This window comes from Caretta caretta, chromosome 21, assembly GCF_965140235.1.
Source record: "Caretta caretta isolate rCarCar2 chromosome 21, rCarCar1.hap1, whole genome shotgun sequence".
Classification (NCBI taxonomy): Eukaryota; Metazoa; Chordata; order Testudines; family Cheloniidae; genus Caretta; species Caretta caretta.
Window position 1 is genome coordinate 7,273,019 of NC_134226.1, and position 18,415 is coordinate 7,291,433.

At 48.0% G+C, this 18,415-nt stretch overlaps 1 protein-coding gene across 5 annotated transcripts in view; it reads right to left on the reverse strand.

Moving 5' to 3' along the window:
• Positions 1-18,415, reverse strand: part of TMCC2 (transmembrane and coiled-coil domain family 2) — a 92,526-nt gene that overhangs the window by 35,076 nt on the left and 39,035 nt on the right. The window contains exons 1-2 of one of the 5 annotated variants that reach the window (XM_048826559.2): positions 7,130-8,041; positions 2,588-2,730 (exon numbers count right to left, since the gene is read on the reverse strand). The exons of 3 other annotated variants lie outside the window; for them this stretch is intronic. In XM_048826559.2, the coding sequence (XP_048682516.1) occupies positions 2,588-2,662 (75 nt within the window). In that variant the 5' untranslated portion in view covers positions 2,663-2,730; positions 7,130-8,041. Of the gene's footprint in view, positions 1-2,587; positions 2,731-7,129; positions 8,042-11,799; positions 12,527-18,415 lie in introns of those variants that run through there. One more of the 5 variants, XM_048826561.2, reaches the window with a different exon arrangement.

The following is an 18,415-nucleotide window of genomic DNA, read 5'->3' on the forward strand; positions in this document are numbered from 1 at the left end:
TGACTTGCCCACACTGGGCCTGTGGCAGAGATGGACATAAAATCCTGTAGCCTTGAAACATCATAAACTGCTCTAACTACTAGACGACATTCCCTGCCAGGTTCCATGGCCAAACCTTGCTCTGAGGAAAATGAACCATGCTGGCACCAGGAACTGACGTGGGAAAAGAATCTCAAACCCAGTGACAGTGACACAAAACATTCCATCTGGGGACCTTGAGACTGAAGCTGTCACTCTGGCCCTGCCCTCTTTCCTCTAACCATGTCCCAGCCTGGGCAGCGGGGGCCAGGAGGTGGCTGATGCAGGAGCTAGCTATGTCAGCTCTGTGCCATGCAGGGATTTCCCCAGCATGGGGGAAATTCGGCCGGCTTGTTACACTGAGCTTTCCAGCTCCATCATGACACATTTTTAAAAGACAGTTCAATCCTCTCCTTTTCTGGTGTGTGGCTTAAAAGCAGGGAGAAGGCTGACAAACTAAACCACATGGATCAGCAGAGCTCATAGGAATAAGAGAAGGGAAAGAGATGCAAAATTCAGATCTGGTTCTCAAACAACAAAAGTTGATGATGTCTGGCTATATCACACATGAAAAGCAAAACTCACATGTATCCAAATACATATGTCCCTGGGTACGCAGCTTTCTGATGGAGTGATAGAGAGAGCGGTTTGACACAGACTGAAAACCCTCTGCTGGGATTCCAGCATCTCGATAAATCAAACGCCCAAGTTAACAGTGTCTTTAAACGGTTTGCTTTTTAATTCCACTCTTGGGTTTGCCTCTCCTGATAGAAAAGAAGTGCTTACTCAAATCCCACCACCATAATCAATTCCCAGCAGGCCAGGAAAAATCCCCCAGCATTTGAAACATGCATTGAATACCCCCTTCCTTCTCCACGCTGAACTTCCACTTATTTTTTAAACTTTCTGGGGAAACCCTGGATTAAATTCTGCCCTCACTCACTGGAGCAAATGCACTACAGTCAGTAGGGGATGCACTCATCCCTGCTTTTACGGGGTGGTGATTACAATCATGATTCAGAGCTAAGATTCTCCTTTCATGGCCCTTCTGTTAATTCTGATGCTATCGAGAGCCTCCTTAGCCTGCGAGCCAGTCCCACGGAACACATGCAAATCCCATGTCACTTGCCAGGCTCTTCTGAATCAGTTTAGGAAAGACTGAGATGCACAGACCTTCCCCCAGGATGTTCCAGCAACACTGATAAAAGTCCCAGAGCTCAGGATCACATCCTACACTTAGCCTGCATCTGAGGGAACCTGGAAAGCAGTTTTATATGTTCACTGATGGTCCCAAGTTCGGGGGCAGGTCTAGTCACAGGAGATCGCCTGTTTTGACCTCCCCAGCACAAAGGAGGTTAGTGGGCCTCCTAGCCTGATAGGATGGAACGTGCACAAATGTTTCCTCTTAACGTTCTAACTCCTCCAGGGTTAGCAGGCTTTAGACGACACACTAGTGCCAGTGTTTCGCAGTGTCTGCCGTCAAGGGGACTGACTGCACTTTTCAAACATCCATTCACTTATCCTCATGCCCTCCTATGATGTGGGTACGAATTACTACCCTCAGGTGGCACAGAGATCACCTAACGCACCAACATCATGGCTAGGAATAGAACTGAGATCTCCTGAGTAGCCAGCCTCTCCTCTAACAACTGTGCCACACTGCCATCTCAAAAAGCCTTATCGAACTGGTTCTCACTTGGCCCCACAGGGACAGCGGCTTGGTGGGGATCCCAGCAGGCAGGTAGGGAAAGTGGGTTTTTTTCACCAGGGTGTTGGCCATTGGCCTTGCTGGTAGGCTCCCTCTCATCTTTAGCCCTGGCCTCTCGCTAGCAGACATAAACCACTGCAAGAGCTACATATGTATTTCAGGTCCTGCTAATATGAGGCAGATTTTCAAAAGAGTTCATTTCTCGTTTAGGCAGCTAAAGAAGTGGCTGGATTTTCAGAGGCGTGGTGCACACTTGGCGCTGAGCTCTGGAAAATCAGACCCTGAGCTCTTTTGAAACCCTGGCCCCAATAAGCAAAGGGTCACCTAGAAATACAAGCCATACGCACCCAGCACTTTCAAGAGCACTCAGCCACACTGCCAGAAGCCCGTCCTCCAAGCTGCCAAACGCTGTGGCAGGGCTTAGCGGAAACACCTGAGGTACTTGATGAGATCAGAGCAGCTTCCAAATCAATACACGCCACTGAAAAAGTCAAACCATGGCAAAGCTCTGCGGCAGGGTGAAAGCCAAAGACTTCACCCATAAAGGTGAGAAAGTTGGGTCCTTAAATGTACGGGTTCACTGAGGCCACAATACTGATATATGCAGGATCTGCAAGTTGACCCCCTCCTATTCCACACTCACCCCAGCCCTCTATGTACCTGTCAGCCCTCGTGCTCAAAGCATTACAAATCATCTCCCAGCCTGGGCCCCAAAATGCTGCAGCTGGGCTCCTTACAGACCTGAGAGCCAGCCCCTTAGCAGCCTACTTAACAAACACAGGTTCCAGGCTGGTACTCATCCCTGGAAATCTTTTCCTTGTCCCAGCACAGAAGCAGGAAGGAGGAGAGGGATGTACTTACAAAGGCTCCCACTAGGGAGTTTAATAGCAATATCCTTTTCCCAGGATAGGAGTTGGAAGGGTGCATTTCTGGCATGAGGACGCTCCAGTGGCTTCTGCAAAGCGTCTGGCCGGTGATCCTTGTGCTGGCAAATTCTTCTCCCTCTGTCATGGCTGAAGTTAAGGATTAGAAGGGTGAGCGGAGGCGGGGGACTATGTATATCTACAATAAAAGAAAGCCGCTCTATGGGAAACTGAAGCTTCTGTATCAGCAGTCAAGAACAATTGTCACAGGCTGGTGCCAGTGAGAACAGAGGGAACCCGGAAGCTAGGTGCCGGAGGGAACGCTCCATCTCTCTCACATTAGCTTTTCCAACTGCGTTCTGAGAACAAATATCACTGTCGAGCCTGTTTGATCAGGTTGCCCTTTTTTTGTGCGACGCAGTTTAAGAAATAAACAAAAAAAAATATCTAGTGATATTTAACAGTACAGCTACCAGAGATATTATGGGATAACCTTTCCACCACATGGAGCTAGCAGTAATAGATATCTACCAGCAGCAAAGTACGAGTTCTCTCTTGTTCTTCCTTGGTATTTTGCAAAGAGCGACTGATCGAGCCACATAGTCTCAAAGGAAGGATGGTCTTGTGGCTAAGGAAATGGGCTCAAAAGTGATCTATAGGTGGTCAATTCCCTCCTCTGCCACAGCCTCCTGTGTAACCTTGGGCAAGTCACTTAATCTACCCTGTGCCTCAGTTCCCCATATGTAAAATGGAGATAAATGCTTCACTTCTCCCACATGATGTCCATTTAAATTACAAGCTCTTCAGAGCAGGGACTGTCTCTTACTAAATGTAAGTGCAGCCCCTGGCACAATGGGCTCCCAATCTTGGTTAGTGCCCGGGGACACTAGTAATAATGAAGTGTTATCATTCCCCTTTAAAAAAATGGGAAAAAATTCACAGCTTCAAATCTTGCCCATTCTTTGCATTTGGGCAAACTCCCATTAATGCTGAGGGAAGGTTTGTCCCAATAAAGGCCCCAGGATTTGACTGACTGAGAAATAAGTGTTCAAATGCCAAGGGAGCTCGTTCTGTGGAGAGTGTGGGTATGAGGGGTCGGCTTATACTTGACTCAGCCAGGTGGGTCAGTTGTGGTAAACTGGGGCTACGTTTTTGCAGAGATGAGTCAAAGATGATCCCTTAAGTGTGGGATTTGCTACTTCCTAGGTGGCTCCCAGGGTGATGTTATTTAAGGACCTGCTGACACCAGGGGAACTTCTGGAAAATTTCCCCCAACTGCTAATATCTGGTCGGCTCCACCAGAGAAAACATTGGCTGCGTTAGGGCTGGAGGTGTTTAAAGCATCAGGGCAATTAGGCCTGCTCTGAGTATAGTTAAATGACGTGGCAGCCCAAAGCCCAGCTACTCCAGGACACCCAGTGCTGCTAACAGCAGTGGAGACGAGTTGGCGTTAGTGTAGACAGGGCCACGAAGTAGGATGAAACTGAACAGACAAAGGCTGTGAATGTAACGGGGGTGAGGAGTCTAATGGTGACCTAGTCACTATACAGGAATATCCTTGTTTGTTCGATCTGACTTGGGCGCTGAGAGCCAAATTCTGCTCTCAGCCACAAAACCTCACTGGCTGAACTGGACTGCAACAGATGTAGAGGAGAGAACAACGTGGCCCTGGGAGTTTCTGAATGTCCTGTTGTCCACCACCAAAAATCTTTCCAAGTCAGCTTTGAGAGAGCCACCTTCTACATGAGTTAGCTTATACTGCTATCTGTACAGGGGGCATACAATGTGAATCTATATCGATTGCACTCTTCAAAGGAATCTGCAGTCTCTTGTAGCATTAACTGAAATGGCAAACAACAGCCATAGGTCAAAGGAAGCTTTGCAACACCAAGTCTCTTTGCTACATGGTGCATTGGTACCCTAGCTACATCCCCTTCAGGATTAATTAAATGAGACTATCTAGGAGCAGTATCTAGCCTCTTCTTGTGAATTAATTTTGACCTCTTCTAGCACCTTTCATCCAAGGATCTCAAAGCACCTTACCAGCATGAATGAATGAAGTTCCACAACACCCCAGGAGGAGCTTATCACTTTACAGATGGGGAAATGGAGGTGTAGAAAGTCTAGGGCTGACACGGTCACAAGTGGCTTCTGATGCCTCTATTTTCTTGATGCCCAACTTAAAACAACTTGGGCCTGATTTTAAGAAATGGCCTACAGAGCCCATTGACTTCCACTGGACTGGCAGGCCCTCAACACCTCTGAAAACCAGGCCCAAGTTGTTTCAAGTTGGGCACCCAAGAAATTATAAACCACTTTTGACAATACGCGTCCCTACCTGACTTATCCAGGGTCACAAAGGAGACAGTGACAGACCCTGGAATAAAACTGCAGCACCTTGTCTTCAGCTCCTACTCTACCACACTTCCCTTCTAAAGGGAATAAAACCCAGTGGTCTGGCCTGCCCATCTCCTGCTCCACTCACTAGACTGCGCTCCTGCTCATAAATGGCTAGATCCATGTCTGTACACTCCATTCAAATTAATGGATGCTTGCTGAACTTTTGAACTGAGGGGAGAACAGGCCCCGTAACTTCAGAAAAGAATCATGAAACAAGCAGACATGATGAACTGATCTCTCCATTCTCAGGGTGGAAAAAGCACTCAAAAAGCACATCCAAAGAACAATCCATGCTGAGGGTGCTGTATCTATAATGCATTCACTTGCCCTGCTTGCTTTGATTTCCCTGAAACATTGGTATTATTCATTATTATTAAATATCTGCAAGGTGTTGCTGGGGTGGATTTATTCTACCAACCACAGCATGAAATATCCCTGAGCTCTGCAGCTGTTATGAAATCACAAGAAAGGCATGTGGCAGGAATTCCCCAGGTCTGGCTAACACTGCTGCTGCAATCAATTTACATTCTCCAGCTAAGTGGGTGGGGACACGAGTCAGGGGCTGGGAGGGGACATGAGGCAGGGGGGTCAGAGGAGTGTGGGGGCCAGATTACATCATCTTTACGCTGTTTTCTTCTCTCAAGAATGGTTTGACTCTTAGCCCCTTTCTCTGTGACTTTTAAACCACGAACATTTTCCGAAGGTCCTGGCGTGACTTACCCTTCGCCTCCCTTGAGCACCGCCTCCTTGGGTAAGGAATTGAGTCTCACAGTTATTCCCTTTTTACAGATGGGGAAATTGAGGCGCACTGGCCCAAAATCCCACATGAAGCTTGAGCCACTGTTAGAAGCCAAGTCAATAGATACCTATGTGAATTAGGTCTGATTTGGGAGGCAGTGTTGCTTAGAGGATAGAGCACAAGACTGGGTCTCAGGAGACCTAAGCTCTATTCCCAGTTCAACCACGGGCCTGCTAGGCGATTGTGGACAAGTCATTTCCCTTCTCTGTGCCTCAGTTTCCCCATCTGTGGGGACAGTGCTACTGACCTTCTTTGTAAAGTGCTTTGAGATCCACAGTACTATTATTATTAATTGTTAAAAGGTGTTGAGCACCTCAGCTCCTATTGACTTCAGTGCAATTTGTGCATGCTCTGCCCCTCTGAAACACAGGATGCTTACTTAGGTGCAAACTATAGCCATAGGTGCTTAACTTTAGGCTCCTTCCTACGTTGGCCTGGATTCTATGCCCACAACCATCCTTTCTCCTAGCAAAAATGGTATTTAAAGGTCAAACAAAATTGCACTGGGAATGGCTGTGTGTCCAAGCAAGGTCACAAACTGAAGGTGGGCACTCAGTGCTGATTTCACTATCATCGCCCAGCAAACTATGATGCGACCAGGAGGGAAGCTGACTTTCTATTTTCTTTACAATTTTAAAATGTGCTCTGATGCCGTGATATATTGGTATCTCAATCTGTTCAGCTATTAGTGTCCCAGGCTGTGTCAGTCTATCCAGTTACTGCTATGGTTTACTCCTAAAACACAGGCAAATCACTATAATAAAACCTTGCTAATTTGTTCTTTGCTAACCCGCCAGCCTGATCATTCTCCTTACAAAAGCGATGGGCTTATCCCACTGCTGAGTAAAGATTTAACGGCTAGGAGCGCAGCAGTGAGTTCTCACGGTTGTATGACTTCACGGCCCAAATTCAGCCATTGAGTAACTCCACTGGCTTCTAAGGAATTACACCGGGAAACAACTGGGCCCTATTCCTTAATAAGAGAACATTTATTGTTACACTATAAATAATTGAGGGCCAGATCCTTAGGTGGTATCATAGCTCTAGTGAGGATCTGGCCCTTAAAATTAAACCACATTTGTCAGATTCAATCAGCAATGCAGCATCATACAATTCAGCATCCTGAAAATATACATATATTTAAACCATGCTTGCTAGTTAACACCTTACTTCATAAAACACACAATCCACTTTGGGTTTGCCAATAGTTAGGGTGAATTAATGAGACTCTTCTGTGCTAGCGGGTCCATCCAACATTGAACACGTTTTGATCTAAGCCAGCTGGCTTACTCTCTGCTCCCATCTCCTCATTCCAAGGTACAAGCAATACGCAAAGGATACTCCAAGGGTGCTGGGATTCCTCGTATCCCCTGTCTGACAGCTCACAGCACTGGGGAATTTCTGCTCATTCTTCAGACTCGAAATTGCTTCCTGGAGATGAAGTCTCCTTTCACCATCTTCTCGGCTTTAAATTCTTCCCCTTCTGAATTTGCTCGGTGTTTGGTCTGACTCAGGAGGAGTCACTGCCGGATGTGCAAACCCCTCTGGCTCTCTCCCGCTCTGCAGCATAATCTTTCACTGGACAGTTGTTAATTCTGACAAGTTCTACGTAACCTGATCCTTAAAAGGGGGAAAGCTCCCCACCTCCCTTGAAACCTAATTCCACCAGATGCCAGCTGGCGCTGAGGAAGGAGCCATTGCTGTGCCCGGTCCGTCGCAGCCAACAAGAACGCGCCTTGTCAGAAACGATGAACTTTGACTGACTTTCCTGAACTCTCTGCCCTAGGCTGCACTGCAGATGGCTAATTTATCTGCACTGAAGACCTTTCAAGGCTGAGAAATGGCCAGTCCTCAATGTTACAGGGACCAGTCTGGAGTTTTCCATAATACCAGGTCTCCATATAAGACCAGATAGGAACTGGGGCAAAGGTTGTGACCCAATATCTGGGGAATAATTCTTCCAAGGCGATCTCTCCAGAACACAATCCCTGTGTTAAAGGGCCTGATCCAACGAAACACTCCCATCAAGTTCAGTGGGATTTCGATGACGCCCTAAAAGCAGAGTCATAACTTTTTGTTTTTTCCAGAATTTCTGGGTTCAATGAACTAGGAGCAAAGATAGCCCCATAATTACACAGAACTGGGTAGAATTCAGCAGACAGCATGCAACCTGGAGCAACCAAAGGCAGCAATTTTGAGAAGGAACAGTGCATCTGAACAAACACTGCTATGGAATCCCAAAGAAGCAGAAGAGGAGAAAACGGAAGGCTACAGAATACATGTGAAGAACAGGGCATCTGGATACTCCATTTAAATTAGTGAGGGAGTGGGAATCAGGACACCTGGGCTCTATTCTCAATTCTTCTCTATTTTGCTGCACTTATTGTCACTGAGCCTTTAATGTGGACAACACACAGGAGCTCGATTTTTAAGGTTTCATATGCAAGACCCACCACATGGAAAACCACATGGAACTCACGCAGGAACCCATGATCCTTAGGCCCCCCTAAAACTGCCCAAACTCTGAGAATCCTCAGGCAGGAAATACCATTTACGCAGGGATCAGCACAAAGAAAGCATCTGGGTGGGAGGGTGTGGAGACTGACTAGGAAAAGATGATCGTGAAGCTAATGGTTGCCCTGCCTTACATTTGAGGCTACATGAACAGGGCAAGAGTGAAGTAATAACGGGGAAGGCTGGGGTCAGGAGGAGAATATTAAGAATGCCACAGAGCTGTCCTATTTTTGTCAGTTAGTATAAACAGAGTACGCAATTTCATCCCCCTGACTGCCGTTTACTGCAACCAAACTACAGCACCCCTTTTCACCCCAGAGGTGATTGCATTTCAGTGCTGGACCAAGTCACCCTTGTGTACAGTCACTGTATCTGTTTGTGACGAACTCTGGGCTCTTCTGTACTAAAACAGCTTGGTATAAACTCATCAGGTCAAATTCCCCACCCCCATGGCGCAATTCTATTGGCATCCATGTAGTTACACCAGGGATAAGGCTGACCATTTACATCCAGAAATGGATCTCTCTGTCTACTCAGAAGCCGATCTGAGGTATTAGCCCCTGCCTGTCTAATTACTGAAGTATCTGAAAAGCATGAAGGTATCACTGCTGGGGGGGAGGGAGGAGGAAGAAGGAGAAAAGAGCCCACAGCTGGTGCTGTCATTTGTTACTGTAATTTTATCCTGTCAAGAGAGTGAAGGGCAGCCATGCCAGGAGCCGACTGAAGCATTTGAATGCGCTGACAAAAAATTCAGTGGTTCTGTTACTGAGACTAGCTTCTCCCCCATGGCTCTATGGACCCCCACACGATGTATTTCATACAGCTCTCTCAGCATGGCTAACTCCAGCTACTCCAGTTCATCGGGTCAGTCTGCCTCAGGACAATTTATGTCTTCTCGTGATTATCTCACCTAGACGCAGCACCTACGGATCGAGGCCCCCAGGTGCTGAGTGCTATACACACAGCTAACAAAAGAGGGCCCCTTCCCCAATGGGCTTAAAGGCCAAGTACCCAACAAATCTCTTATCCTGGCTCTTCTCTCTAGCCCCCATAATTTTTGTTGGCAGGGAGATTTACGCTAGAGAGAGAGGGACAAATTCAGTTGCCCTCCCGAGGTTGTTCTGTCTTCAGCCAGTACCCAGCCAGGGGGCTCCCGGGGTGTTCACAGAGCGTGAGTGTCAATGTCCTCTCTTCTCTTTGGACAACAAGGAAACCCACCTTGCCCATGCAGGCAGACTCTCTGTGCAAGTCCTTCCTCCACCCAGCTCTGCTGATGCACCACAGCCCTGACCTGAAACAACCCCTGCTATTCCCGTAATGGACCCCTGGGACAGCTCTGCTGATGTGCCTCAATCCTGACCTGCAATGCTCCCTGTTATTCCAGTCCTAGGTTGCCCATCCACACAGCTCTGCCAGTTCACCTTGATCCTTACCCACAGCATCCCATGCCATTCCAGCCCTGAGTCCCCTCTGTGTTCTCTCACTGCCCCTCAGTCCTGATTTGCAATTCTGCTATTCCAGTCCCACCCCTCCTCACATGTCTACAATTGCATTTCAGTTCTGACCTGCACCCTCCTCCCCACAGCCCACCGCCGCTATTCCAGCCATTCACAGGGAATGCCAACGGGATCAAACTGCTCTGCTTCTGAAAGGTAGGCAAGGAACCACAATGAGTCCTCACACATTCGTTGCTGCCTTCAATCCAAACTGGAATCTTCTAGGTGTAAACCAGAATTGCTCCATTTACAGCCCAGCTCCTTATGCACACACACACACACACACACACACACACACAGACTTTCCCACAGTATCTTAATCTCTAGTTTAAATTCTGCTAAAACAATTGAATTAGGAAGCCTGACATATATCCCCATAGCAGCCCTGATGCAGGGAGTGATACAGTAACAATGCCATCTAATGACCAAAGGAGTGACCAACAATTGCTGCTGAAACTTCTTTTGGAGAGTAATATTTCAGCCCAGCACCTGGGCCCATGAAACTGTTAAATGGATCTCACACGCCTAATTCCCTGAGTCCTCTGCTGAAAACACACCTGTCAATATTAGAGGTGCATGGCTCAAATCTGCCCAGCTCTGATCTTCCCACTATGGCTTTGTTTGCAGGCTGGATGCAAAATTGGAAGAGGCCGATTTTCCACACCTAAGATTCTGCAGGTGCTCAGGCCCAGAAACGGGAGTGAGGAGCCTAAATACCTTTAACGATCTGGGCCTCTGTTATTATGATACTGAGAGCCTGATTTGACTGAGATGCAGCCCATGATGGGAGAAACAATGTGTGAGCAGCCGATCGAGGCCAGTTTCCTCCTCCTGCAGGACAAAATTTCACAGGAGCAACTAGTGAAGTTTAGGCACCAGCCATATGGGAACTCGAACCCGCTGGCAGAAGCTCCCACAATGCTCAGCAGCAGCCCCAGCCAGGCGATTAAGAGGTAGCAACAGGCTTAGAAAGATGGCCCATCTAGTCATGGTGAGACTGGCTGTGATGTGGAGTCTTGAGGATGATAAAGCAGAAGAATCCACAGAGCTCTGATGGGGACGTGGTAGATTCGGCAGGTTGGGACAGGGAGCAAAGAGTGAATGAGGAGTAATAGGTCTTTTATTGAGGATGGGAAGTCCCCACTCTTCTGCTCTCACCCAATAGCTATGTAAAGAACTCAGCAGTCCTTGTCTCCTCCCTGACGCCTCTGAAGCAGAAGATGATCAGCCCACTCCATCTCGGCCCCCTCCAGCCTGTGGTCTCACCCACCATTAGCCTCTGATCTGTGCAGCTTTCCATCAGGAACAGCAGCCACACATACCCCTCCCACACCCCTACGGAAGGTCTTTCCTGACCTCAGCAACCAACTGTCTCCTGCACTGTGCATGTGATGAGGCTCCTGCCACGCCTGGAGACAAAGGCATTAACCACTGCCTTTAGTTTCCATCAAGAAACTGATTCAGCACCATCAAGAAATAATAATAAATACTAGCCACTATTTTAACGAATCCCATAAATGCAGGAATACCCATCTGCTCAGAACAGGGCTGAGTGCTGCCACACAGCCACTGGGTAGAAATAACCCCCACGGGCTGGATTTGAATCAGCAACCTGGCCGCAAAAGGCTTTCTAGCTCCTTACAAAGCCCCTGCACCGCCACCTGTACGAACAGCTTCCTTCTCTGAGGGTCCCATTCTCTGGTTCCCAGCTCCACTGCAGTCCATTCCATGCACCCTCTTGCACCTTAGCTAGACAACGTACTTCCAGACAGGGAAGCACAGACAGCATCCAGTCGTGTTGGAGGAATCCTGCTTTCCTGTGTGGGATGGGGTGTGGGTAGGGTGACCAGATGTCCCGATTTTATAGGGACAGCCCCGATTTTTGGATCTTTTTCTTATATAGTCTCCTATTACCCCCCCATCCCCTCTCCTGATTTTTCACACTTGCTGTCTGGTCACTCTAGGTGTGTGTGTGGAATAGTCAGAAATGAAGGCACTCACCTGGTCATGAACCATCTTGTCGCATCAGGCAGGTAGTGCAATCCCAGGTGACCTTGTGCTCGGCTCTCTGGCAGCACTACGTTCAAATCTGGCTCGGGTCCCCTGTTCCTGCAACCCCTCTTGAGGAGGGAGGAAGGACGGGGAAAGGGGGAATATTCCTTCAACTGCACACAGAGGGAGCAGCCCCAGAGGACGCCATCGATCTGCATCAGCGCTGCTGTTAATCTGACAATGGCTGCAAACTATCCGGTCGGAGCAAGGGCCAGGGAGGGTTAGGACCCGCGAGCACAGTGCCACGGCTTCCCACCCCTCCCTCCCAGATGCGCAGCCCAGTGGGGTTGCGCCTCGGCAGCCGACTCAGCAGGGTAATAATCCCCTTCTGTCGGCCTCTCCCAGGAAGGCCTGGCAGGTCACCAAGGGGAGATTAGTGTGATAATGAAAAAGCTCCTCAGAGTGCGCCCACCGCCATGGCCGGCCTGCCTCCACCCTCCCCCAGCCACGGTGCCTGCACCACTCTTCCCATCAGCCAGCATTTTGAAAAGTGCTCGGCTGTGCAGGTGGTAAATCCGCGTCTCCCACGGCCTTTGGAAGCAGCGCTCCAATGTTCTTCCCCTGGGCTGCAGCAACACCTGCCGGCCTCATCCAGACATGCCACGCCCTGGGGAACGCGGCCCACCTCGCAGCACAGAAAACACCCCCATCAGCACAGGAGCAGGTGCTGCGGCTGCTACCCAGCCTCTCTCTCCTCCCCCTCTGCACATGTGCTGCAGAGACACAGAGGAAGCTCTCCACACGCGCAGAGCTGCAAATGGGTTAGGCGCATTAACAGGGGATTTATACCTTCCTCTCATAGGTATGGGTTGCTGTCTAAGGCAGGATATCTGATTTCAAAGACCAACGATCTGAACCTCTGCAGCTAATCCTATGTTTGTGCACACACACTGCAAAGGTGCAGGGAATATGCAAGAGTATCTTTACCGAGACACGATCCTTGCATTAAACTTTGAATAACTGATCCTTGCATCAACCAGGCATGATCCTTGCACCTTTGCTGCTATGACCATGCAACATACATAAATACTCACACACAATACACCATACCCACATGCCACATACAGACAGTCATTCCCACACACAAACCACACATACCAAGCACACGCAAGTCATGGGAACACACAGACCAAACACACCACACAAAAAGGGCCAGAGCCTCAGGTACTGTAACTCAGTATACCTCCACTGACATCAAAATGCACATACACAAACCACACACGCATATGCCATGTATACTCCATACCCAAAGGTAGCACACTCACACACTCCAACACACAAACCTTCAGCCAAATGCATCATACGCACACCCACCACGGTCATGTCACGCAAGTAAGTCTACACATCACAGACTGCTGGAGAAGCAAAGAGGTGGCAGACTGTGTAACACAGACCCTGACATAATTGGAGCCAACTCAGCAACCACAACCCATTAGCCTGACAGCTCCTAACCCAATTAAGCGATAGGTAGTGACATGGCAGCCCCTGCCAATTGACTCCATGTACATTTTTTCGGGGGGACAGCGGCATGTACAAACAGGGGGGCTGGTTCTCTGTAATGTGATGTTAAGCGGGTGCAGCTCTGTGCAGGAGATCCAGGGGCAAACGTCCACTCATCTCACCCGCCCCCCTGCACCCTGACACACACCCAGTGACCACAGCACAGTAGCTACACCGCTCCTGGGAAGCCTTCCCCGACCTCCAGTCTTCAGAGGGCCTGACTGGCCTTGCGCACTAACTATCTGCCCCAGGCTGACCACTGTAACTGAATCAAAATCCTGAGCAGCTAAGTTCTGGCCTCCAACGTGGCCTCTTCACACTATTCCAGCCACACAGAGGGGTTATAATAGCGCCCCAGGGCATATTCTGAGCGCAAGGGTGGCACTCCAAGGCACCCTTCTGTGCAGTCCCTGATGTTGGGGCATGCTGGGGTGGAGTGGGAGAAGGAGGGTGTGTGCCTGTAACACTCCCGGGGTTCTGGGAAGCAGAGCAGCCCACAGGAAGCCATGCAAGCCTGCTGTAGGATTGAATTGATCTAACATAGGCTGGGGGCCATCTCGGCCTTGCAACAGCCCAGAATTATGAAGGTGCACTTGTGGCATCCTTTGCCCTCTCCACCCCAGGCTGCACTGTGTCTCAGGAGAGGCGCAGCACAGAATCAGGGCTGGGCCAGTCCTTAAAGAAACCCAGCACAAGTGGCTGCATTGCCTCTGGTACAAACTGCCCGACTTCTGACCACATGTGGAACTTGAGATGGCTCCAAGGTGCAAAGTCTGTGTCTGCATCCAAACTACCCCATGTTCTAATGTGTTGGCATCTGGGGCTCGGTCTGAACTGGCTCTGTTTTGGAGACTAAATGCTCTAAGTATGGCCCTTGATGGGGACCATAAGAAGAAAGAAGGTGCAAATGAGGCACCCTGCTGGCTGATCAGCCCAGAGGAGAGTTGGCCAAGTGCTGGGTGGGACAGAGGATAAAAACGCTCGAACCCTCCACTGCTGCAAACTTGAGATCCTGGCTTGGCTCACTAGTGAAAAGAAGTCGTCCAGTTTCAACCTAGTGCCCAATGAGACATCCGTCCAAATCATAAAGCCAACACAATGGCCCAAAGCAGAAAAAGGAAGTAGAACATGCAGCCACTGTCGGTCAGAGCAACTGAAGTTTTAAGCCACCCACAGCCAGTCAAACAAATCTACATCAAACGCAAGGAAGTCAAATGCAATCGCTTGAAATCTGAATTAGTCACAAGATGCTCATGACTATATCAATCGCGTCCGCATTCCAGGAGAAAAGAGCTTCACGGAAGAGGTGGGGGACTCGGTTAGCCACTGAACTGAATTGTAAAGTGGCAGATAAAGATTCTCACTACCTGACTGGCAGATAAAAATGCAAGTGCCACGTGTTGTCTTGCAATAGCATGTAGAATCTGTGGAATTCTCAGTGCAGTGGGAAATAGCCATACATCAGAAGTTGTTTGCAATCATCTAGCCAGAGAGCAAGTGTTCCCTGGCTCATTCCATAATTATCCCGCTCTTAATACTCACCTGCTTTTCTAGACTACACAAAACAATAGAAAATGTAGAGTAGGCAAAGCATCCTGGGAGGAGGACTAGAGAAGCTGCTCTCAGGTCCTTTTCATCTGATTTCAGGAATTCATAATAGAAAACAAAGGTTTGCTCTAATTTTAAGATATTAATTTACCAGGGACTGGAGGCTCAAATGTCAGATAATGAATTACATTATGAGCCTGTCAGCTCCAGGTTGATGGTTTTGAATGCAGATCATGTCAACACTGATTAAAACTTGTTGCCACCTGAAGGCTGTTTGATGGTCTCAATCCAGTTCTTAGGAGACAAAGATCAGTGTCATAAACCTGGCCTCCGATGCAGATAAATATTATCCAGTTTTACAGAGGGTTATAATGAGGCACAGAGAGGGTAAGTGACTTGATTAACATCACACGGCACATCAGAGTCAGAAATAGAACCCAAGAGGCCTGAATCCCAGTTCTTTGTCCTAACCACGAGAGTTCCACCCTACCAGTCCACCTGGGTAGCATGCATCCCACTCCTGTTGGCTTCAGGGGCTAGGATGGGGCTTATTTACCACTTGTGTAACATGGATCTAGATCCTCTGAGAACATAGCTGAATATCAGCTTAGCCCAGACAACTGTTTCTTTACAGCGGACTTAGTAGAATTTGTGGAATTTCAGAAAATAATTTTCAGAAAATACTGTCACCAGTAGAGGGGGTTCTGGGTCAAAAGAGGCAGGCCTCAGGGAAATAGGCAGAGAGATCTTTAAAACAGAAGTGCCTTAAATTAAGTTTGGTAAGGCGGGCAGCGGGCTGCAGGGACCTAATTAAAAAAATGTCCATGGCTGCTCAGAGAACACTTGCTAAGGCTAAGCAATTATGTAAAAGATAAATACAGCTCTTATACTTAAGCTGTTATGCAATGAACTCAAAATTTAATACAAAATGCCTGGGTGAAAAGTTTATTCTTATTAATGCTGCATGTTAACATAGCAATCTGCTTTTAACAACACAGCTGGGGTTGGGGTCAGCCACCACTACCCATGTGGACGCATGCCAGGCCTGATTCAGAAAGCAAATCGGAGCTCAGCACACAGACAGCTTGCAGGATTCATCTTGTTGGTGCCACTGGGAGTTGCACAAGCTTCTCAGGAGCAGAACAAACACCTGCATTTGGAAGTGACAGGTCACTTTGCTTCTTGGTGCCTCGGTTTCCCCATGTGCAAAATGGAGACAATACTGACCTGCCTGCCATGGAGGTGCAGGGAAAACTAATTATTATTATTATTGCAGTAACACCTATGGACCACAGTCAGGGACCCAATCCCCATTGTACTGAGCACCATACAAACAAGTAACACAAAGGCCTCTTTGCCCCCCGATTGTTTGCAGATTTACACAATACACAACAGGAACCAATCAAACAAAGCCCTTAGGGCCAGATTTTAGAGGTATGTAGGCTCCTAAAGATGCAGAGAAGAGCTTTGGTGCATTGGCGCCTAACGCCCACTGGAATCAATAGGAACCAATGGGAGTTGGGTGCCTGGAGCTTTGGAAAATCCCATTAGGTGCCTATCTCCATCTTTAGGCACCTGAATACCTTTAAAAATCTGGCCCTTAAGCACAGGCTTCAATTTAAGTGCATGAGCAGTACAATTGCCCCTGGCAGGCAGATCATATTATCACCCCCATTTTGCACAGGGAGAACGAGAAGAACTGACAAGTGAAGGGACTTACTTCAATGGAACAACGTGTGCTCAACGTTAAACGTGCTCAGGTGCTTTTCGGGATCAGGACCAATATGAATAAACCAACACACAGGGCATGGGGAGAAAGCAAGGTGAGACTAGAGCCAAAGGCGTGTGCAGAAATTGGTAGTCACCCCAGCCTCAGCAGTTACAGGTGGTCACCTGCTAAAGTAATGCCATAAACTAGGGTTTGTCAAGCAGCCTGGAGACAAAGGCATTAACCACTGCCCTTAGTTTCCATCAAGAAACAGGTTCGGCACCATCAAGAAATAATAATAAATACTAGCCACTATTTTAACGAATCCCATAAACGTACATGGTACAAGATCAGCATGGAACACTGGACGGCGTCAGTGAGAACAGCAGTACGGTCACAGCCCCCAGTTACGGCTGCAGCCCGCATTTTGTCGAGTCTAATGTTCCTGAGTACACACCACACTCATTCCATCCTTCACCCCATTTTCATGCCCTTTCTGTACTAAAAGAAAAACCCCGCTCTTTGGTCAGAAATTACCTAAAGTTAGAACCTCAGCTGCAGCAGGCATGTTCAGTGCAGCTGTGGAGAGCGTGGGGCAAAGGTGGCTTAAAGTCACTCTTAAATATTATTTTTATTTGTATTACCGTCGTGCATAGGGTCCTCAGTCATGCACTAGGACCCCCCGGTCCTAGGCACCGTACAAACAGAGAACAAAAAGATGGTCTCTACCTCCAAAGAGTTTACAATATAAAGTCATCTTTGCATACCCCAATCCTGGGCCAGGTATGGACTCACAGTCCCCACAGTAATTTACAGCATCCAGTACCACAGACTGCACCCAGGATCTGAAATTCCAGCCAGGGTCTTTCTGCCTCTTATGTTATCCCTGGTATTATTCTTATTTGTATTCCAGTCGTGCCTGAAAGCCCCAACTGAGATCAGCACCACATTACACTATGCGCTGTACCAGTGCATATAGGGCTGAGAGACAGTCTCGGACCTAAAGAATTTACAATCTAAATAGACAAGGCAGATTAAGAGTGGGAGGAGAAACAGAGGCACCGAGAGTGGATATGACTGGCCCGTGGGCACACAGCATGTCACTGACACAGCTGGGAATAGAATCCAACTATTCTGAGCCCCAGTTCCATCCCCTATCCGCTGCCTCTCTCTGTAGTGAAGATTTGGCAATTGGCACCTCGCTGACAATGGTATTGAGGATGTATGAGCCAGAACAGAATGCATCTTGTTCACCTGCAGCTGTACAGGCAACTGCACGACTCATATTAATGAACAGTTTGTTTGTGTGAGCAGAGAAAGCGGATCTGAGTCAGAGAGATTAAGAAGCAGAGATGTTGAGTAAGACAAGGCAATTTTTACAGAGTCACATGATTTTAACCGCATCTGAATGCACCAAACTTTCCCTAACCACAGAACGTGCTACTGAAAATCAAAACAAAACATTCAGAACAAACTGGCAGAGGTGGAAACTCCCTGTGACTCAGAAATAACTGAGCGACTGCTTGAACCATTTCCATCAGACAATACTAGTAGCATTACAAGACACAAAGTGTAGGAATGCTAAAGAGACAATTACCTCTGAGTTCAATCTTGCTCTAAATTGTATCAGTATACTGCACAAGTTGGTCCTGTGTGTCTCTTTGCCCTGTCTGTAAAAACAAGGATAATAATACTGCCCTATTGTAATGATTAATGAATGAATGTGTGAAATTTGCCCATGTGCAGAGGGAAAACCACAAGGCCGACGTACCACTTAAGACCTCATATCAGAGCTCAAGTGGGAATTAA